Source organism: Lytechinus pictus, chromosome 2, assembly GCF_037042905.1.
Source record: "Lytechinus pictus isolate F3 Inbred chromosome 2, Lp3.0, whole genome shotgun sequence".
Classification (NCBI taxonomy): Eukaryota; Metazoa; Echinodermata; class Echinoidea; order Temnopleuroida; family Toxopneustidae; genus Lytechinus; species Lytechinus pictus.
In genome coordinates, this window is record NC_087246.1 from 31,102,029 (window position 1) to 31,126,859 (window position 24,831).

Here is a 24,831-nt window from a genome sequence, read left to right on the forward strand (position 1 = left end):
GATTATAAATGTTTGTAAAATGGTGATATGAATGAAATCTATCACATCACTTTTTCAGTAAACATCCGATACACATCATTTTGCTTGGGCATTAGAATGACACACGCTACCTTGGAAACAGTCCTGATGAGAAATGCTCCAAAACTGATAAGTATTAATGTCTCATAGGCCTAGGTAAGGAGAGAGGGCATCGAGAAGGAGTGCGAGAGCATGAGGGAGGTAGCAAGGATACTAAAAGGGGGAAGATCGGACAGTACATAGACCGCATAATGAAACGCTCGGGAAGAGCACCCCACAGCGTTGAGTAACAACCTTTTTTTACCTTTGCGTACTATCGCGATATGGTTGCGTACAAAACGTATGAGAGAAATGGTGAAGTGTTGAAGGAATAGACGATTAAAAAAAAATTTCATTCAATTTTTTTCCTTGAATTAAAGATGAATATATTTCAGAGGTATCTGGGTAATAAAAGGTGGAATTATTTCCATGCACCACCCTTGAGCCGTCTCCAAAGTCCCCTCATACTCCCCATATGTTTTATACACAGCTGCATGCCGATGTGCGATGGTTTACTTAACGCTAGTGGGCGTCCTTCCCATGAGCATTTATCGGGCGTTTGAGAGCGTTTCCCCTTGTAGTATCTTTGGAGGTAGAGAGAAAATATGTATATGCATGCGCTGTTAAAGGACAAGTCCACCTCAACAAAAAGTTGATTTTAATAAAAAGAGAAAAATCCAACAATCATAACACTGAAAATTTCATCAAAATTGGATGTGAAATATAAAAGTAATGACATTTTTAAATTTTCGCTCAATTTCACAAAACGGTTATATGCAAATCCTGGTTGGTATGCTAATGAGACTGATGTCACCCACTCACTATTTTTGTATTTCATTATATGAAAATTGAAATATTCTAATTTTCTCATTGTCAAGTGAAACAACAATTAATTCCTCCCTGAACATGTGGAATTAGCATTGTTTAATACTGTGGTTCAGTCAAGTTGGTCCATATTGTCAAATCTGTAAAAAAGAAATATCGTATATTTCAAACCTTAAAAAACAAAAGAAATAGTAAGCGAGGGACATCATCGACTGTCTCATTTGCATGTCACTGAGTTGTACATATAACTGTTGCGTGAAAAGAAAGCAAAACTGTAAAATGTAATAAACTCTTATTTTACATCCGATTTTGATGACATTTTCAGCGTTATGCTAGTTAGATTTTTCTGTATTTATTCAAATAAACATTTTTCTGGGGTAAACTTGACCTTCAAGTCTGCTAATAAATTCAGATTAAAACTAAATGTACAGGCTTCTTTATTAAATGAACAAGTTTGTTTAATCAATGTGCAAAAATGTAAATATACAAGAAACATTTTCTTTTGGAGGCAGTGATCATGAAAATGTCATGTCGCATTAAAAAATATTAGCCAAAGTGCACGTCTCAAATCATTTTCCCTTTCAATATCTTTATAAAACTTGTACAATATACATTGTAAATATGGAAATTATTTATCGTCATCCTCAAGGACGTTGAACAAAGACAAAGGAACCATTGACAGTGAAGTAAAATCAAATACAAATATGGAAACTTAAACAAGAACGATGAATTTAAAAACAAAATCAAAACATACTAAACACCTAAAATAAACCAATAGCAATAAAAGCTGAAATCAAAACCTTGTTAAAGGTTACATGATGACTATTAATAGAATGATAAATTAAAGGTTGGTGCGTTACTTCATTAAATGGCTCGACACAAAATCGTGTCCTTCATACATGATTTCATAAATGAGTCACTATATATTTTTCATACATCACTTCATGTTCAATATGACTTATTTCATTCATGATTTCATGCATGATTTCATACTCCATTGCATTATAATTTCTTACATTATTTCCTGAATGATTGCCTACATTTTACATGACTGCTTACACTCAAACATGATATGAAAAAATGTAAAGCAAAATTCTGATATATTGATAGAGAGTTGAGATTGCAGAATATTTTGACTATAAGCTCAGTTTTATTTATGATATTGACTTGATTATAAACCTTCATGTGATGCTATCACAATTTAGGATTTCAAGATGATTTTATATATGATTTCATACACAACTTAATATTGTTTTCGATTTCATATATGATTTCATTTTGTATATGATTTCATACATGATTTGGTATATGAATTCATATATGATATTTTACATGCTATAAATGATTTCATAGATGATTTCACCCGTGCTTTCAGAGATGATGTCACACTTGATTTCATACAGGTAGATAATTTCATAGATGATTTCACACATGTCTTTTATAGATGATTTCGTATATGATTTCATACTGGGTATCATACATGATTTCTCACATTTAGATGATTTCACGCACGATTTCATATGTGACTGTAATACACAATATCTTACATGATGTCATACTTGATTTCACATTGCATGCATTTCATTAATGGTGTAAATGATGGTGAAGCATCTCGTGTATCCAGTCGAGGTAAGACGAGACTCTGGTATATACTCCAGGTTTGTTAGCAATAGCACACCCGTGACCCCAGCTGGTAACACCAACCACGTACCAATGATCATCAGGCCCCAGACAGGATAAGGGTCCACCAGAATCACCCTGAAGGAGGAAATTGCAATTAAAACAACTAATCAATGTTTCATACTTCATACTGTGAAGAAAAAAAAACTCATCTTGGTTTATGACGTTGCGTATACACATCAGCATCTACCCTTTCATCAAGTTTTAAAAAACTTGGAAAAGTGGTATCTGCACCTGTTGTCTTCAACATCAATTAAGTTGGTCATGCGTGGCACAAATGTTACAAATAGGGTATCAATGGAAAGCTGATGAGTTACTCTGTCACATCCATGAAGAATAATGTCACAAAATTAAATATGATTTGAATATCAGCCCTCTAGATTTGGATTACCTTTTTTCTGAAATGCACTGTATAAAATGAAATGGGTTGTAGAATGGAGACCGGAGAAAAGCTGGTATATTTCTATAAAGATTACTTAATGCATCCAACTTGTTTCCCCCTCTTTCACTCCCCCCCCCCCCCCTCTGCCCTTCCCACTCCCTCTTCCTTCTCTCTTTTCCACTCTCGGTAATCTCTCCATCTAAATAAATAATCTCCTCATCCAACTTATACCTCAACCCCTTTAGTCCCCTCCCCTCCGTACTCCTCTCCATTTCTATTAAATCATTCCACATTTTAAGCCCTCTTGGCGTCTTCTATCAAACATAACTTTAATGCGAGCCTGAAAATTAAATTAATTTTCTTTTTTAATAATGGGGGTTCAAGAAAACTAACTTTAAACACCGTTCATTGATAAGTAAGCTGGAAATGAAATTGTATCCTCACCTGACATGCGTCGATACCGCCTTCCATATGACCAGCACACAACATAGTTCTCTCTATCTTTCCATTATAAGACTTCTTATAGTTACATACCCTGCGAGGGATTAGAGGCATCTTTGCCTCATGTAACACTTGTGGTGATTTGCCTCCCACTGGAAATATTTTTAACAAATGAAAATTAATAGTGTCTGATCCGTCGATAGACATGATAGATGGATAGATAGAAAGAAATATAGATAGATAGATAGATAGATAGAGATAGATAGATATAAAGATAGATGGATAGACCATGTCATAATAGGTCCATGGACAGACAGATAGATGATAGATAGAAAGAAAGAAATATTTTTAACAAATGAAAATTAAAAGTGTCTGATCCGTCGATAGACATGATAGATGGATAGATAGAAAGAAATATAGAAAGAAAGAAAGATCGATCCACAGATAGATAGATAGATAGATCGATAGATAGATAAACAGACAGACAGATAGATAGATATAAAGATAGATGGATAGACCATGTCATGATAGGTCCATGGACAGACAGATAGATGATAGATAGAAAGATAAATAGATAGATAATGGATAGACCATGTCATATATAGGTCCATGGACAGACAGATAGATGATAGATGGATGGATGGATGGATGGATGGATAAATAGATAGAAAGATAGAAAGATAGACATATAGATAAATCGATAGATAGATAGATATTGTAATATCAAATTGCACAGAATAATCAAAACAGTTTTCCAATCATGAGAAATTCATACTGTCTTATTCAGGGGCGGAAATCTCTCCCAAAAGGTAGGGGGGACACAGGGGCGGATCCAGCCTTCGCCAATAGGGGGGGGGGGCGGAAATTCGTTTTAGCCATATTTTCCCCGATCGGCAGCTCGAAGATGATTTGTGTTTGTTTCTTTGAAGGGGTAGTCCTCATTAGTCACTTCTTAGCTTTATTCTTATAAATTCATACATCATATCATAATCCTTATTTATATGATGTGAAGCGCGAGCTAATATTTTGGAAATTTTATGTATTTTTTCCTAAAATTTGAACATTTTGGGCAATGTTTGTTATCCTGAAAAAATGTATATGCAACCTAATAATAAATTACTACAAACGCAAAGCGCGAGCAGAAATGAACTGATGGAAAAGATACATGTTAAAGACTGCGTTCGGTTAATTAGCATTAAACAATCAAATAATGCGAGCGCGAAGCGCGAGCTGATTTTTTTTGTGGACATTTTAACCTAAAGAATGGAAATTCTAAGCACTTTTTGTAACTCAAGCAGAATAGGTATATAAGTAGATAATTGATGCGAGCGGAAAATTTCGAGATTTAGTCCTATAATATTTACTGAACGAGACACTCTTGTTTTGTTTTGTAAATCATGAAAAGGATGAGTATTAATAATGCGAGCGCAAAGCGCGAGCAGAAAATTTTTATACACGTTTTGAACTGGTACCTGTTGAAAAGGTCCTGTTAAGGACTGGCTTGCACTTAGCCAGGCCAGGCGTTACATATTTCAACAATTAAAAAATGCGAGCGCCGAAGCGCGAGCTGAAAAAAAAAGAATGGAAAATTTTAATCAGTTTTTGTAATCGTGAACAGGATAGCTATATAATTCATCAATTGATGAGAGCGCGAAGTGCGAGCAGAAAAAAAATCGAGATTTAGACCTAAAAATGGGCCACTCTGTTCATGTTTTGTAAACAGCCATAGGCTGGTCGAGGGCTTTTTACCGTGTTAAATCAATCAAAATCAATGTTTTGTAAATCATGAAAAGGATGAGTAATATAGGGGATCTTCCTACATCAATAATGCGAGCACAAAGCGCGAGCAAAAAAAATTTGATATTGTGATCTGAAACTGGACAATGATTTAAATAGAGAACAAGTTGAGTATTTGAATAAACATGCGCGCGCGTGTTTCATATTTAGACTTAGAATCTAGGCATTCTAAATACATCTTTGTATTTTGTATTCATTTATTTTCCGAAATTCACAATAAAAAAAAACATGAATGTACAAATGAACATATAAAAGCAAAGTATAAAAGAATAACAAATTAGAACAGATATATAAAAAAAAAAAAACAATATGAGATAGACATGAGAAATAGTGAAATCGGAAATACACCCAGTTCAGCTCTGCCCATAGACAGTACTGTTCTTCCACGGGGTCCAATGATTAAAACACAAGTTATTAAGAAAATTGTTACAAAAATCTCTTTGAGCATAAGGGGGAAATAGGGGACATGGGGGGGGGGGTTCCAGTATCAAATTCAAAATACTTCATAGATCAGGGAGGAAGGCATTGAGCCTATGTAAGAAGACTTTGAGACTACAAGGGACCTTTAGATTTGCAGGGAGATTATTGAATTGAGAAGCACCTCTGTACGAGAATCTTTAATCATGAAAATCATGAAACTTTGATATTCCGCTCTGAAAAAAGAGTCAATTACATCTTTATATTTCAAGCACTTTGTAGGAAAATTGTAAGGTGGGTATGGATCGCACTTAAAAAAAAGAGCTAAAATTTTCATTATTATTACTTTGAGTTTTGCCATAGGACCGGGACATCCTTACGACATGTCATGAAAATGATGACTATCTTCCTATTCCTCTTGCTAAGCGCGAGATGAAACAAAAGGGACAATTTAATTATTAAATTGATATCATATTTATTAATGCCTAATGAGGGCGCGAAATCTGATGATATTATGGCATAAAAACTGGACATTTCACTTTTGTAATTATGAATAGGATGCATCAGTAAATACATTTTTAACTATTAATGCGAGCGCAAATCGCGAGCTAAAATTTTTGATAAACTTTCATGAAAAGGGGATTTTAAGTAGTTTGTTGTATAATCCATATTGAAACATACATAACTCGCCAATCAAAATGCCAGCGTGCAGCGCTAGCTAATACGTCTTGACAATCAGACCTGAAAAGGGATATTTTGAAAACTTTATGGAATACACGAAAATAATAGGTACCTGATAAATCAAAATTTGCGAGCACGTAGCGCAAGCAGCAAATATTGATAAAATTATTCAGACCATAAAACTGACATTTTAACAGAGCACTTTTTTAAAATCAATTTGTAAATCACACAAAATAATGAAAGTTCGATTTCCGAGGTGAAATATGTTTTGTATATTGACTCCCAAAGTTGATATTTTGAACAAGATATGTAAATCACCTAACAGGCAATGCGAGCGCGAAGCGCGGGCGAAAATTTTATATAGTGGCACGAAAGATTCTTTTTATTTTCTAAGTCTTCCCCTTATCTTATTTTATGCACTCGTCGTCCTTCTCTTCTTTTTCTCCTCTCTTTTCCCTCCTTTTTTCCTTTTTCCTTCTTTCTTTCCCTTTTATTCTTTTTTTGCTCCGCCAATAGGGGGGGGGGGGGGGCCCTCGGCCCCCCTGGATCCGCCTATGGGGACAAGGGGTGGGAAAATTTGATAAGCAAAAAAAAGGTATCATCCCAAAAGTACGGTCATCTCGTCCCAAAATACACATGTTTTATTTCGATTTAGAATGATGTATTTCTTACCATCATAAAAGACAAAAAATAGTAGGGGGGACATTTGATATTGTGTCCCCCCTACTATTTTGAGTAGGGGGGACACGTCCCCCCTGGGATTTCCGCCCATGGTCTTATTGTTCATCCGATTCATTCAAACTTTCAACTTTTTGCCCCTCATATATTATTCTTATTACTTGTAACCCATCCATTTGGGTTGAATTCTCTTTACAGAAGTTAGGTAAAAAGCGTGAAACCAAATAAAATCTTACTTTCTGTGAATCCCCATCCTGATATATAGCACTCTGTCTTGGCATTAAGTTTCATTCCTTCATCCAAGCAAGCCCAGTTAATCTGACCGGTCTCCTGATGTACCGGCTCATCCAAGAGTAACAGGGCGATGTCACCGCCTACTCCACCGTTCTGGTTGAATTTCTTATGGACGATGATCTCGCGGACGAGTCTGTGTTGGCTGCCGGTTTCTGGGACGAAGTCGATCGAATGTTTTCCAAGATGAACTTGCCATCGGGAAGGTGCCATCCTGCGGTTAAAAAAAGATATATGCTAGATCCTAAATAAAAATTGGATATTGTTTACTCATTACCCTTTAGACAGGTCTATCAAAGTGTCACATGATCTTCACACTGACTTTTTTAAAGAATGTGATAAATCACAAAATTAATTAGATAGCATTAATCAATCCATCACTTTATCTGAAACAACTAAAGCTCTGAAGCATAATTAATGCAGACCTGCCAACCTCTGGGAATGAAAAACTGTATTCTGTGATAAAAAAAACCTGTATTTTCCCCCAAAAAAGTGTATTTCATAATAAAATGCTTGGCGCACTCGCTCATCGCGGAAGCGCAAGCTGCATGCAAGCTAAAATGCGCACTGCTCTTGCAGATGAAAATATGTGTATATCTTCACCCTGGTTTGAACAAAATGATTGAAAAAAAAAACAAGTTACTTGAAATAGTTACATTGATCTAATAACCTTATTTGTGCACGTTTTATGAAATAGAGACATATAGAGATTATTTTTCTCAATAAATTACGACTTAGTTTTTATTCATTTATTTTATTTATTTTTTTTTTACAAAAAACGTATTTTTCAAAGAAAAAACGTACTGCCGTATTTTGGTTGCAAAAACGTACTAAAAAAGGCTAAAACGTACTGGTTGGCAAGTCTGTTAATGTCTAAGTGCGTTTTTAGAAATGAAGTTGAACTAAAGAGTCAAATACACAGCAAGTGTTTAAAAGCGTGGAAATATCAACAATCCACGGTTAAAGTTGATTTTCTTCTTTTTTTCAATGATATTAAAGCCTACCTTGCATCGTCCGATGATTTTAGGTCTTCTCTGAAACATAAATAGGGGTAAACTATAAGTTTCAGGATACTCGTAATCAAAACTGAGAATTGACTGTTCACAAATGGGTGTACGAATTCCAGATTTCAGACGGGGAGGGGCACAAAAAAGATAGGGCTATCCCCAAAAGCAGTGGCGTAGCTAGGATTTTTTTCCTGGGGGGGGGGGCACTGAGGGTGTCCTTGCTTTTTCAGGGGTGCAACATTTTTTTCTGTGTGTGTGTGTGTATGCCGGTCACAAGGGCGGATCCGACTTTCGTCAATAGGGGGTGGGGCCCGAAATTATCTTCACCTATATTTTTCCTGATCAGTCACTCGCTTAGCTTTATTCTTTTAAAACAATATAAATATAAAATATTTATAAATATAAAAAGTGCGAGCGCGAAGCGCAAGCGATTTTTTTTATAACTTTCATGTATTTTGTCCTGAAAATTTAATATTCTGGGCAATTTAATTTGTGATATTGAACAAGATGCGTATGTAACTAGATATTACTGCGAACGCCAAGCGCGAGCAGAAATTTTTTATAACTGTTCTAGCATGATCGAAAAGGGACCTGTTAAGGACTGTTTACAGTTACCCACGAAGACGGTACATATTTCAATAATGGAAGCGCGAGCTAAATTTTTGTGATATTCCGACCTAAAAAATGGTCATTCTAAGCACTTCTTGTAATCATAAATGACATAGGTATGCAACCAAACAATTTATGCGAGTGCGAAGCGCGAGAGGGAAGAAAATTGAGATTTTAGACCTAAAAGCGGGACACTCTATTCATATTTTGCAAATCATGAATATGATATGGTTAATTGGGTATCATTAATAATGCGATCATGAAGCGTGAGCAGAAAATTATTGATATTCTGATCTGAAACTGGATAATTTAACTAAAGAACATGCAGGCTATCGCGCATGTTTTAGATTTAAACCTAGAATCTGGGCATTCTGAATACATTTGTTTAATCATGCAGATCAATAATGCAAGCACGAGCTGAAAACATTTGATATACCGATCTGAAAAAGGTCAATTTAAACACTATTTCAAGCACTGTGTAGGAAAATTGTGAAGTGGATGTGGATAACACTTAATGAATGATGCTAGCGCGAAGAGCGAGCTGATGTTTTTTGTTATTATTTTAACAAAAGACCGGTACATTCTAAGGACATTTTGTCATCATATAAAAATAATGATTATCTTCCTATTATTCCTATAAAGCTTGTCGATATTCTATACTGAAAAGACCCAATTTAATTATTAGGAATTCATGAAAATATTATTTTCTTATTTGTTAATCTAATATGCGTAATGACAGCTTGGAAGTTGTTTTTAAGGCTGGAAAACTAAAAGATTTAAGCACTTTGTAATCATGATACGCATTACAATAGTCAATACATTTTTTAACAATAATGCGAGCGCAAATCGCGAGCTGAATTTTAAAAATAAAATGTAATGAAAAGGGGAGCTTGTTTGGTTATAGAATTAATAAAGAGTACTCACCAATCAAAATGCGAGCGCGCAGCGCTAACTTATAGGCCTACGTTTGACAATCACATCTGAAAATTGATATTTTGAGAATTTTATGGAATACACGAAGACAATAGGAACAATAGAAACAATGCGACCATGCAGCGTGAGCTTAAAATGTTGATAATTATGTAGACCATATAACGGACATTTTACAGAGCACCTAAATTTGTAAACGAAAAAAAATAATGAAAGCTAGATGATATTTTAAGCTCCATATCAGCCTATTGAGCAAGATATGAATTTCATCGAACAGGCAATTCTTGCGCATAGCAAGTCTTCCCCTCACATTATTTTATTCACTCGTCTTTCTCCTATTTTCCTCTTCTTTTTCCTTCTGTCTATCTCCTTCTTTTCCTTTTTTCTTTTCTTCTTTATCCTTTTTTTGCTCCGCCAAATTTTTCAGGGGGGGCACACCAAATCTCAGCCCCCCCCCCCCTGTAGCTACGCCACTGCCCAAAAGATCTGTTACTTTTATTTTCCCAAAGTTTTCGACAAATTTTCAGGATGGCATGAGCACTAGAGGAGCATCAAAATATTTCGTACAAACTTGGGTCAGAAATCCTTGCTCCCCTCTTCCTCTTCGCACCTGCTCACATACCCTAAACCATGCCTAAACCCAACCCATGTAACACATCCTTCAGGGGCGGATCCAGCTTTCGCCAATAGGGGGGCAGAAAAATATTTCATCAACATTTTTCTCGATTGGCCGCTATAAACTGATGTTTTGTTGGTTTTTCGGGGGGTAGTCATGACTAAAGACTGAAGTTTTAGTTTTTATTATTATAAACAAGATAAGGTATCTCATGTGGTCTTAATATAATACGCGAGCGCAAAGCGCGAGCTCAAATTCTTTTATATTTTATGTCCTTAAACCTGAAGATTCTGAGCATTTTTTATAATCATGAACAAAGATAAGTATCCAACTAAACAATGCGAGCGCGAAGCGCGATCCGAAATTTTAATATAGTAACGCGAAAAGGGACTCAATTAGGACTGTTATTAGTGATTAATGAAGAGGATACAAGTATCACCAATTAAATAATGAGTGTGCGAAGCGTGAGCTCAAAATGTTTGATATTCCGACCTGAAAACTGTCTGAACACGTTTTATTTGAATAAAGAACAAGCTGTGTCTCAAACAATTAAATGCGAGCGCGAAGCACGAGCTTAAATCTTTACTGACATGATACAGGGGCATTTTGAGAAATTTTGGTAAGAAGAGGATAGGTATCTCACAAATCAAACAAAGCGAGCGCACAGCGCGAGCTGAATTTGTTTATATATATTAACAATTTGTGTAAATTAAATAAAATAATGAAAGCTTGATGTGCGAACTAAAATATTGTGTGCAAATTGATTTCAGAACTGGACATATTAAGTACCATCTAATCCTCTTGAATGAGATTCATTACACAGGCAATGCGAGCGCGAAGCGCGAGCGAATTTTTTTATATAAATTCTATTTTCCAATTCTTCCCCTCACCTTTTTCTTGTTTACTTTCAGGTCGGGCCGGCCATTACGAGGCTGTAAATTACACATCATGGGTATAATACCTCTTTCTTACTTTTCTTTCTGTTTTTCATCGTTTCTATCAAGTTAAAGAGTACTCTTTTTTTTGCAGGATGCCAAAAAATAGGGGGGGGGGGCGGGGCCGGCTCGTCCCCTCCTGGATCCACGCCTGTCCTTTCCACCTTGACACCCCTAAACCCCCAAGATTTTTTAGGCCTACATTCATTTCCTATCACTGTAATATGCCTTCTATTTCATTTCAATAGCGATTTTTTTTAAATGCAACAAAATTACAATCTTACATGGATCCCATGAAGCAATGTGCTGCCGTAAGAACCACCTGTGGGTCGATCAGCGTCCCGCCACAAACGGGTTGCCATCCCCCTCGTGTTTGGTAGAAGAGTTGAGCTTGCCACGGCCAGTCACCAGAATCGGCGGGTTGTCCTCCCACCACACGCTCTGCCAGAGCCAACCCGTCATCACGGAAATGAATGTGCTGCTTTATCCCGCATCCTATAACTGGTGGGAAAATGAATTTTAACGAATTTAATGAATTTCGTGAGTTGCCTTAGTAACCAGATCGACACATCAGGGAGGGGGACTACATCCCCATGGGAGGGGGGGGCTACCCCCTATTTACTTGCTCCGGAATCACTCGTATCATTAAGATATTAGAGATGAAATCATACGAGTCGTATGATTTCATCTCTAATATCTTAGTAATCGGTTTTGTCATCTTTATGACCTATTGTATATAAATTTGGTAGGCTTGCAATAGTAGACGGCGATCCCGGGCATGCAGACGGGTGCCCCCTGCAAATTTCTTTACAATAGCCAATGGTCCGGGAGAGGGTCGTTTCATTCATAAAATATCAAGAAATCGCCCCAAATAGCAGTATGAATTATTATATTTTGCAGATTTTGATTTGAATTCATTATAACAATGCATTACATCTACGCTAGATGTGAAAATAGTCCATGGCAATGTAATATATATATATATAGTGTGATGATAAGTTTACTTCTACCAATCGCTGTTGAGTTGTGAATATCAAACATAATGAGATGAGGCGAGGCCAACTCAACAGATGACGCAGGACACCAATAATGGTGTCCTGCGTCATCTGTTGAGTTGGCCTCGCCTCATCTCATTATATATATATATATATATATATATATATATATATATATAATTAAGCATGCAATTGGAGGATGTGAAAAAAATTGTACGATAATTTACAGTATTATGAATTATGTAAGAATGTAAAACAAAACATGTGAAACATTGTGAAGTTTACATCATTTAAGTCATCACAGTCACTGTGTCCATATCTACTATAGATGTACGTGGGTAGATTTTTCTTGTGGGGTATCGGAAGTATAGGCCTATATACTAAGTATGAAATCCTAAAATTTTGGATATCTAGAAACAAATTAATTACATGTTTGTAGGATGGAATCACAAATCTTCCACTTGCCATTCTCCCCAACCCCTCTCTCTCTCTCTCTTACCCTTTTCTTCGACACATTCAGCTTGTTGGCACTCCTCATCTTCCTGGCTTTCACCGAGACACCTCTCTGCAGGTGAATCGCAAATACGGCTCCGTGATCGACTACCGGGACCACACGAGGGATGACACTCACTCCAATCGCCCCACGATGACCACCCGAACAAGCCCGTCCACGCAATATCAGTGTCTGGTGACGGAAAACAAATTTGAGTCAACTGCCTGCTGATCTTTCAGGGAGAGAGGGGAGAGATGAGGGCAGGAGGAAAGGAGAGAGAGAGGGAGGTAGAGGAGGGGGTGAATAAGATAGCAAATGGGAGGGGGCTGAATACGCATAAGATCACTATTGCAGAATTCATGAAAATTTTGCTAGATATAATAATTATCATGAATGCCCACAAATATTAAAAGCATGGGCGGAAATCTGTCCCCAAAGGTAGGGGGGACCAGGGCCTGAAAAATTTATCACCCAAAATGTAAGGTAATTTTTATCAAAACAATTTGACAAGCAAAAAAAGGAAGGTTTTTACTTAAAATGTAAGGTCATTTAGTCAAAAATACATGTTTTATTACGATTGTGAAGTGGTACATTTTGCTCCATCACAAAAGACCAAAAATAGTAGGGGGACATTTCATATTATGTCCCCCTACTATTTTGGGTAGGGGGAACGCGTCCCCCCTGGGATTTCCGTCCATGATTCAAAGGGCTGTAAGTTACTTGTAACCTGTGCAGTTTTTGTTTTCAATGACAGGTGTACAGATATACCCCTCCCCGATCCCTTGAATGAGTTGCACCCATGATCAAACAGAACAGTTTTGGTGTTAGACCTATCACTTGACTCAATTGAAGATCGGAAGTGGGGAGGGGGTAGCCCCTGTTGCATGGGCGGAAATTTGTTCCCGAAGGTAGGGGGACCAGAGGCTGGAAACTCTGACACGCAAAAAAAAGGTTTTCACCCAAAATTTAGTCAAAAATACATGTATTATTTCAATTGTGAATGATGTATTTTTCTCCATCATATAAAAGACCAAAACTAGTACAGGGGACATTTGATATTGTGTCCCCCTGCATGGATTTCCACCAATAACCAGTGGCGTAACAGGCGGGGGGCAAGCTTCCCCCCCCCCCCCTGGCGGAGTTCACCGGGAAAATAAAAAAAACGGGAAAAAGAAAAAAACAGGGGAGAAAGAAAGAAAGGGAAAGGGAAGGAAAAGAAAAAAGAGGAAAGGGGGAAAGGAAAGGGAAAAGAAAACTAAGAAAAAAAACATAAAAAGGGAAAACGGAAAGAACTTGGGAAAAGGAAGGAAAGAAAGACATGTGAGAAAGAACAATTTTCCCCGATATACAAATACATTAGCATGATTAGTAAGACAGGGAAATAAATTAAAGATGACAAAAAGGCAAACGAAAGCGGGAAATGAAGGTAGAATGGAATGAGGCAAAATCTAAATTGGAAAATAAAGAAAAGGGACAAGATATTACTACCGGGCTGCTGAGGATTGAAGTTAACGAGCGGGAAAAAAGATGGATGGTATATAACATAATTTCGTATGAAAGTCTATCATAAACTTGCTAAATCTCCAAAGCTACCGGGGGCTCTGTCCAAGAGTCAAGACCCCGTGCAGTGGGGGCTCTTCATCTGTAACATTTAAAGGGCTCTATAACGGGCCCCTATATGGACCCTTTTTGCATTAAGCTTTGCGTTGAAGCACTGGCGTACGGGGGGGGGTGGTTCCACAGCCAAGGGGAAATAAAAGAAAATGAAGGAGGCAGCGAAATGAGATGAATGAAAAAAAAATATGACATGATATTTGCTATGATGTAAAAATCCATCACATAATTAGAATTTCATTTCAAAAGGCAATTTTTCTTTCTGGCTCGCTTCGCTCGCTGGCGACTTTTTACAAATTTTCCCACATTTGCTATGGTGTGCCCCCTCAAAATATTTGGATGATTACGTTACACAACTTCACTGAATTTATGTGTTGTGTGAAAGCTATATAAATATACATGCAAGTTGATTAAAATTAGTGGCCATCTGTAAGGTTTAAAATGGCTTTAATATAAAGAGGTTCCGGGGGTGGAGCACTGTTGTATGGATGAGTTTGGACCATGGCCCCCAAAAGTTCTACAACCAAACAACAACAAAAAAAGGAGGAAAGAAAGAAAAGCAAAGGAAAAGTGTATAATATTTTTTTCTGAATATCACGTCAAAATTTATCTTCATGTTAGATTCTCATGAAAAGGTAATTTTTTTTATATTAAGCTACTTCTTGCCACAAGCGCCATACTGGGCCCCCTCGAGCAAATAGAGCTTCGCCCTGATGCGCACAATCATGACAAAAATTCTGTTCACCGTGGCGTACAAAAAATAATATTATATATCTTTTTAACATTATGTCAAAGTCTATCACAAAATTGGATTTTTGTAAATGTCAGAATTTATATATATATATATATTTGCCCGATATACTCCATATATCGCCCCCCCTCAAAATTTTTGCCTGTTCCATGATATGACCGGGAAATTTTTGGCTCTTGCCGCCCCCCCCCCCCCCCCCCCTGGCCACCGACCACTGTTACGCCACTGCATGCCCTGTTGTCACGTGCTACAACCTGCCAAAAGCTTGTTTCAATAAGTATTATACAGAATTCTAATTTCCTCTGTAATTTTAATCAAAGTAGTTATGTTCCATACAAAATGAACAAAATTAACGTTTTCGTCTGTTTACTCACGGCAATCTTCTTCATCTGTATCATCTCCGCAATCATCATGGCTATCGCATCTCCACCTCTGAGGTACACAGAAATGGGTGTGGCCGCACAGGTACGACCCCTTCCAACACCGCTGAAATACTGGTATAGCGTGTGAGAGGTGAGGAAATGAAAGTTGAGTCAGAGGTAGTTAGTGGTCTCGGGATACAGTAATTTCCAGTATGAGCGGGCACAAGGGCATGCATATTGATAGGGCGCAAGATGGTCAGAAGCGAAAGGGAATTTGATTTGGTTTTTTTTAAGTAAAAAGGGTGCATTCATAATTACAAAGCAATAAATCTGTTTTCCATTTTCTTTGTTCTTCCTTTTCTTTTTCCTTTATCTTCACCCCGCTCTTTCCATTTTTTTTCATCACTTGATACATGCAAACATGTCAACTGTGCACATAATATCAGGCATACAAGGTCCTTACATGTAAATATCGTATTAATAATATCTGTTTATAATTTATGTAAGTCAATGCCCGATTTGCATTTGACTTCGTTTTCTTTTTTTGTTTATTTCGCTATTACGTTTGAGGCCGCTACCCTAGTCAAGCACTGCTTATGGTAGCGGTCTCCAGCATTTTTTTTTGTCTACTCAACAAAGTACAACTTATAATATTGCAAACTAATACTATCTATATACATTTTATGCCAATGAATTACTATTTGTATTTATTTTTGTAAAAAGAAATGTATCACTATTTTTTTTATGTTGTACACTATGTTTGTTAATAATTTCTGTTGGAAAAATGCTGAAATCAAATCAAATCAAATAAAAAATCAAATAAGTCATCCTCGTCCTCATGTATCCCTACCCTTGAGTAATCACCTCATAAGCATGACATGGATGTAATTATGATTAACGGTTGGGATAATCACTAGTTTCACTTTATTTCTGTACTCTAAATTAGAATTTTCTCAAATAAAATGTTTCCCTTGTTGTTAGATTCCTTTGTTAAAAATAAATGTTTAACTTACCTGTTCCACACCAGCCGCTTAGCTCGTCAGCCATGTCGGAACAATCAGCTATCTCATCACAGACCCAGTCCCATTCTAAACACTTCGATCCTCCATCACAAGAAAAACACTTTCCTGAAGAAAAAAAAAATTATATCAAATAATTTTCAATTGTACAAAATTTTTAGAAGAACTGTTCATTTGTAAATTATAATCATGTTGAAAATGATGTACATACCCTGATGCAATTTTGATGACAAGAGTCAATTCGACCATCCCCCCTTTCTTCTCACCCGACATTATTATTGATTATTACCATCATGTGCATGCACCACCATCGCCACGGCACTACCACCACCACCATCAACATCATCATCATCAATATCATCATCATCACCATCATCACCATCATCATCATCACCATCATCACCATCATCATCCTCATTATCTTCATCTTCATCATCATCCTCATTATCTTCATCTACATCATCTACATCATCATCATCACCATCATCACCATCATCATCCTCATTATCTTCATCTTCATCATCATCATCTACATCATCTACATCATCATCATCATCACCATCATCATCATCTTACGTTTGCATTTTGATTTCCTATGATGCCTTTTATGACATTAAAAAATATATCGTGAATTTTTTTCAACCAATTCGATTAAAGCAGCTTTGTGACAATGAATCCGATGTTTACCATCACCAGTTTAAGCAAGCATGTTAAAACCAAACTGAATCCATAAATTTGATCTAAATTTCCCACGTTAGATACCTACCTTTTCCTGCTCTGCATAATTCATCACTTTCATCCAACCCATCGGAGCAATCTTGGATGCCATCACATAATTCCTTCTCTTGGACGCATCTTTTGCTATTGTCACAGGAGATGCGAGGACATATTTTGGAAACTTCATTTGCAAAAAAAAAGACACGTCATTCAATATAAATCAATTTTAAGTAAATTACATATACGAATGTAAAATAATCGAGTGTTTAAAACATATATTTAAAATTAGTCGAACAGAATCAAACTGAATTATCGAGCATGTATACCACAGCTTATTTTGTTGACAAATCTAACAAGGCAAAGGTGAAAATAGAAAAGGTGAAAGTGCACAGCAGAGGTTAAAAATGACAGATAAAAATAGCAGAGGTAAAAATGGCATAAAAATGGCAGAGACAATATGGCACAGGAAATGACAGGGGATTATTCAACGTTATACAGTTCTGCATGATATGGTAGGATTGCGAGCACATTCTCACCTTGATCTCGACAATATTCTTCTTCTTCATCGCTGCCATCTTCACAGTCGTTGAAGCCATCACACATCCACTCTACTGATACCATGTTATTACCCGATTTACATTCAAATCCTGAAAAACGGACAAATACCAATAATAAATGTTCATCGATAGATTGAAGGTTATTGGTTAAGCCACGCTATTCAAAATAGGCTGGCTCTATTTTACTGCAGAAAACCAATAACATTCCCGCGCGCGGCGTTTAGGCGGCAAAGAATTTGAGGGTGCCGTGATGGGATACGATTCGATATTCTGTGTCATATGGAAGGGGGGGGGGGTGAAAGAAACTTGCGATCAATTGAAAGTATAATTTCGTTCCCTAAATCAATCATAAGTTTTGAAATTAAAGGGATACTCCGGGCTGAATATAATATAGAGTAAAATTCACAAAGCAAAATGCTGACAATTTCATCAAAATCGGATAACACATAACGAAGCTATTGAATTTTAAAGATTTAAATTATTCTGGTGAAATAGTATGACTAGGCATGTCTCATGAATATTCATTAGGTGGGCTGATGATGTCACATCCCCAATTTCCTTTTTCTTTATTACATGAAATCATTGTTACATTTTTCATAAATGTGTAGATAATTTGTCTCCATTATGATGAAATAAGTTGCAGCAAGAAATAACTAATGCACTTATCAGTTGTCAATTCAATTGTTTTAGTTCTTGGCAGAACAATTAGGAATAAACCTAATTTCATATAATAAAATACAAAAGAACAAGTGGGGATGTGACATCATCAGCACACCTAATGAATATTCATGAAGGCATGCCTAAAACGGTTTCACTGGAATAATGCAAACTTTTTAAAAATCAATAACTTTTATATTTGTTATCCGATTTTGATCAAATTTTCAGCATTTTGATTTGTGATTTTTACTCTATTTATTCAGATATAAATATCTTCAGCCCGGAGTATCCCTTTAATTGCGAATTTGCAATTGATTGCTTATCTGCTTCTTGAAACAAGGCGTGTAATCTGATTTGCTACAGTTAAAATTGATCTATTAATATTGTAAAATTGCAACAGAAAAAAATATTTGCAATTGATTACAAAATCTTATTTGCAACACCCCCATTGACTAAACTCGACTTAATTATTACATTTCGTTTCAGTCAAGTTGGTCCTTATTGTCAATTCTGTAAAAATGAAATATTGTATAATTGAAACAAAAAAAGAAACGAGGAGGGAGGGACATCATCGACTTTCTTATTTTCGTATTTCTGTAATGTGCATATAATGTTTTGTGAAAAATAAGCAAAACTGTAAAATGTAATAACTTTCTTATTCTACATCTGATTTTGATGAAATTTTCAGCGTTATACCCGTTTGACTTTTTTCTATCGATTCAAATCAACATTCTTTTTCTGGGGTGGACTTGGCCTTTACAAAAGACACTACCGCAAACCAGGCGCTTTTAAAACTTTTAGATTAGGTAACAAAAACGTTATTGACAAACACTATTTGAATTGTTTCATTAACTTGTGTTGTAATTCTTTGTTGTTTACATTTTCCCTCTATCTAATAATACAACACTATATGTGATATTATGGTTTTTTTAAACCTTTACTCAGTGTTCATTTGTTTGATCTGATATAAAATGACATATTTTTAACATAAACTCGACTTAATTCTATTCTGATAGTTTCTGGTATTCTGTAATCATTTTTCTTGTGTGACATAGAACGTAATGTTCAAATTGTATTTACTCGTTTACAATTTGGGACGTTTACAGCCAAACTATGGGAAAACATCATACATCAAATGCAACCAACCCCTTGTTTTTTTACTGGATGTATAGACCTTCCAAAAGTTTAATTTTCAATATCTAATCTTCAATAAATTAAACATGATTGTTTAAACGGTTAAACAAATACTGTAAGGTTCATATAGTAAACAGCGTTGTATAAAATATTAAACAGCGTTTTTACTGTGTAGTCTATCGCTTACCATTATATTGGCAATTGATTCCTTCATCTGACCTATCGCCACAGTCTAGATACCAATCACAGGCTCTATAAGAGAGTATACACGATCCGTCATCGCACTCGAACTCATCCTGATGGCACGATGATGACTGGCGTCTTGGACGTGTACTCGGCACTTGCTCTGAAATTCAAGGATCGAATCTTTACGAGCTTAAACCATTTTAAAAAGAATCCACGTTCAGAGGGTCCCACTTTTTTCATTCAGGGGCCTGTTGCGAAACTTGATTTTCAACCAATCAACAGCGCGCATTTCGGACTTGCGATTTATATTTTGACTTGCGTTTAAACGCAACTCTTTCTGCAACGGACCCCAGATAATTATGGTTGCTTCTTTGCATTTTTTTTCAAATTGCATATCTCATTTTCACTTCTAACAAGTTTTTAAATATTTCCATTACTACACTTTTAAAATGTTCCCTCTGTATCTTTTTTGGTGATTTTCTCCTTCTCTTCGTCTTCTCGGGGCAAAACAAAAACCGATTTTAATAGGCGGTGCTGGTCTGGCAGAAAATTTGACACAAAAAAAGTCTTTCATTACAAAATGAAGGTGATCATGATTAAATCTCTACTTTTTAACATACCTGCCTATGGTGAATAACATACGCAGCACCCCCCCCCCTTGCGAAATCATGGAGGCCGGGTGCTTCAGTACCCCCCCCCCCCCCGCTTCCCAGGGCCATGCTTCTGCATTTTTCCCTCGTTTTCTCCCATCTTTCATTTTATTCTTTCCGATTTCCTTCTCCTTCTTTCTCTTCCTCATCCTCTTCTTCTTCTCCTTATTCTCGTATTTTTTACTTCTTCTTCCTCTTCTTCTATTCCTCCCTTTCTTCTACTTCTTCTTCCTCCTCCTCTTTTAATTCTTCTCCTTATTCTCCTCTTTTCTTCTTCCTTTTCTTCTCTTCCTCCCCCTCCATTTCTTATACTACTTCTTCTCCTTCTTCCTCCTCCTCTTTTTTCCCCTTCCTTTTCTCCTTATTCTCCTCCTCCATTTTCTTCTCCTCCTTCCTCCTCCCTCTCCTCCTCATTTTTCGTATTTTTCTCCTTATTCTCCTCCGTTTTTTCTTCTTCCTTCCTCCTCCTCTTCTCCTCTTCCTCCTCCTTCTTCCTCTCACTCTTGTTTTCCCCCTCCTTCTTCTACTTCTTCTTCTCACTCTTGTTCTTCCCTTTTTTCTTGTTCTTATTCTCATACGTGTTCTTCCACCTCCTCCTCCCCTCCCTGTCTTTATTTTCTTCTTCTTCTTCTTCTACTTCTACTTCTTAAATTCAAATTGTCCCCTTCCATATCGATTTTTTCCTTCAATAATTTTATCCACTCTTACCGATTATCTTCTTTGAATCTTTGATGATATTAATTTTGATACCAGTCTATTTCTATCTGATCCTCCAATAATCCTAAGCCACTGGCGTAAATCCGTGTTGAGGGGTGGGGGGGGGTGACTGAAATATTTTGTTTATTTTATTTTTATTTTTTTTGTGTTATCATGTTTTTAGATATGCAAGGAATTGTAATTGATATGTCCACAGTGGCATACCGTGGGTCACGGCATTGTGGGGGTACCAGCAAAATTTTCGAATCACTGAGTGATTTTTGATATTCAGATCAGAAGAAGGGACATTTCAAGGACTGATTTTAGGAATTCATGAAGAGCAGACATATCTCACCAATCCACTAATGCGAACGTAATCACGGAAGGAAATGTTTTTATATATACGAATACCTTAACATTGGGCAATCACCTTTTTAATCATGTAAAAGAAGCTCATGTCACTACATAAAACAATGATAACTCAAGTGCTAGGAAATATATTTAGTTTATATTGACTTGAAAACGGGATGTTTTAGTACAACATGATTATATATCTCGTTGAACAGACAATGCGAGCACCAGGAACTATGAAGACGTAGGCCCTGGGCAAATTATATTTCATGAAGTTATGATAAAAATATTTCTTATGTAATGTAACATAACATAATTATAATACAACATTATAATGAATAATATTTTCTTCTTTCCCACTACGTTTCTCTTCCTTTCTCCCTCTTTTCTATTTTTCCCCATTTCCCCGTTTTTGTTTTGGTCAGCCGATGGGGGGGGGGGGGGGGGAAGCATGTGCCCCCCATGCCCCCCCCCCCCCCGTAGTTACGCCACTGTATGTCCATATGGCAAATACCCCTCCAATATTATTATCTTTTTACCCCATGATGGTTTAATTGTTTTATTAGAGATTACATTGAAAAAAAATTGACATTCCATCTTAATCCCTTCCCAAAGACCCCAACATTGATGAATTGGAAGAAACGGGGATTTATCTTCAATGTTATAATAAGGACATAAGTATTTCGTTTGGAAATGGTGAACTGGCTCTTTATTTGCATTTTATGATTCAATAATATTGTTTTATTTGTTAAGCGGTATTTTAGGAAGAATTTTCACCAATAAAACAATTATCTCTTGTGATTTTTTATTTATTTCTTTCGTAAAAAGTGGGGGGGATGTTTGTACAGGCCATCCCCCCCTCCTCGAAAAGTGGGGGGGATATATCCCCCCCATCCCCCCCGGGATTTACGCCAGTGTCCTAAGCAGATCAAGCAACTTCAATAAGCATTTCAAGAGACACTGAATGTAGTGTAAATGTTAAAGCTTACCATTTATCTTGTTACAATCTGCATGCAAAATTGTTGCGACAATGACAAGAAAGATTAAAACACGACTTCTTGAAAATACGAGCAAATCCGACGGCGTTGACATCGTGATACAGACGGTCAGATCACACTATAAATGACTATTAAAATAATATATTCGTAGACCTCCGAGACCAATCTTTAGTACTACTTCTCAGTCTGTAAATTATCTTTATCAGCTCCCGCCATCGAAAAAGCGAACCTTGGAAACACATTAGGTAATGTATACACAGACCATCAGACCCATCTCGTTTTAATTAATGCGTAATTTCTGCTAACAATGTAAAGAGGTATGCCACTCAGCGGTTCAAAAGAAATCTTCCGTTTTGTTGTTGGACAATTTCGGCGTGTTCTGGAATAGTGCAACTCCTGTCAACCTTGACAATCCCTTAAAATACTTCCTCGGGGCCATCGATCAAATTAGACCAGTAGCATAATGAGCCAAAAGTTTTGAGGGGGCCAGATATTTTTTTTTCTCTTTCACCCATAACAGGGGCATTTATTTTCAACAAAAAATCATTTCATATACACATCGTTTTTAAACAAAACTCATAGATACATTTCCAAAGCAACAGGCAAATTATACATTTCTTTCTTACTTCTTTTCCTCAGAATCTTATTGATATCTAATCTTAATTTCAATTCTCTGACAAAAGTAAACCATAATTTATTTTCTCTTTCTTCTTTTCTATGTAAGTTTCTAAAAATTAACATCTTATAAATACTCCAAAGTGCTATTGTTATAATATCATCAATCTTCTTTTCTTTGTAATTTTTCAACAAAATATCGACATGAAAACAAAGGTCTACGTCATACACATTTTTAATCATTATGAATAAATTATAAAAGAAATGCCTATTCAAACTACAATACAAAAAAGCATGTATTAAATCTTCTCTGATATTACAAACTTCACATTTATCATCATTGTCCAATTGCCATAAAAACAACATCCTCTTCGTAGGAATTAAGTTATACAACAATTTTAAATTGAATTGTTTCAATTTGTTTTCCCCTATATTTTTCAAATTTCTCTGAAAGACATTCTTCCAATTTATAGGACTATCGGCAAAGTCAGCCCAATATGTAGGAGTGTCGTTTGTTTTGTCATGTGTTAATAAAATGTAGTAAAATAGCTTGCTGGAACAGAACTTAAGTTGCTTGTCTTTTCCCTTCAGTGGTATTTTTGGAATGTCCAACGTAATACCATCTGTTAAATCATTCAACCATATTTTCGGTATCGCCCTTTGTAGTTTAGCATAATCAAACAGGGCTCTTGCTTTTGTTTTCTCGGATTCAAAATATTCTTTCAGTTTCGTAAGAGATACAAATTTTCCTTCGATACAAATATCTTTCAGAAAAATTATTTTGCTAGCGTACCAATCTCTATAGAAAAATGGTTGATTATGATATACAATATATTTATTATACCATAGAATCTGTGTGTTCGATAACAACTCATCTTTTTTTGTGGATTCTTTCAAGTGTGACCATGATTTCATAATCTCAACATAAAATTTTGGCAATTTGTTAACAAACCATTTTTCTATCATGTGATTATCCATAGTACAGTTAAGAACTAGTCTGACACCCCCAACTGATTCCAAATTCAATAAAGCAAAATCTTTCCAATAACCACTTGTATCGTCAACTATTCTCGCCAACCATTTCAATCTGAAACTCTGTATTAATTTCTGAATGTCGATCATTCTAATACCACCATCCTCATATTCCTTTACAATTGTCATTCTCTTAACTTTGTCAACTTTCGCGTTCCATAAAAAATGGTAAATTATCTTCTCCAGTTTCTTTACTATCTGGTGAGGAACTGGACAAAACATAATTAAATGAATTATTTGACTTACAAGTAGAGTCTTGATAATAAGGACTCTTCCTATAATTGTGAGATCTCTTTTCCTCCAATTGTCCACGATTCTCTGTATCTTTTGTAATTTGGTTTCCCAGTTCAATTTCACAACCTTATCTAGGTCATGGTCTATATGAACTCCTAAATATTTAATACAACCTTTCGTCCACTTCAAACTATATTTATCAAAATTCCAATAAGTTTCCGTAGAGCCTAACCATTTCAGCATTGTTTTGTCTTTATTAACAACTGGCCCGGCCACATGTCCAAATTTATCTAATTCTTCCATAATATATTGCATAGACGATTTCTCTCTCAAAAACACAGATGTATCGTCTGCATATTGTAAGATTTTTAATTCTGTTCTTTTGTTGTGTCCAAATAGAATTCCTTTAATTTTGTCATTTCTT

The 24,831-nt window shown here is 36.1% G+C and overlaps 1 protein-coding gene across 1 annotated transcript; it reads right to left on the reverse strand.

Annotated features, from left to right (window-relative positions):
- Nucleotides 1-42: 42 nt before the first annotated feature.
- On the reverse strand, nt 43-22,912 carry LOC129272892 (transmembrane protease serine 3-like). Its single transcript, XM_064115433.1, has 12 exons — nt 22,518-22,912; nt 19,833-19,991; nt 17,834-17,944; nt 17,347-17,478; nt 16,575-16,688; nt 15,574-15,693; nt 12,841-13,026; nt 11,631-11,847; nt 7,195-7,463; nt 3,389-3,537; nt 854-2,640; nt 43-231 (listed from the first exon to the last, which is right to left on the reverse strand). Exons 1-11 carry the CDS (start codon nt 22,618-22,620, stop codon nt 2,467-2,469), a joined length of 1,734 nt encoding a protein of 577 aa, XP_063971503.1. The 5' UTR covers nt 22,621-22,912; the 3' UTR covers nt 43-231; nt 854-2,466.
- Between the last annotated feature and the right edge of the window lie 1,919 nt (nt 22,913-24,831).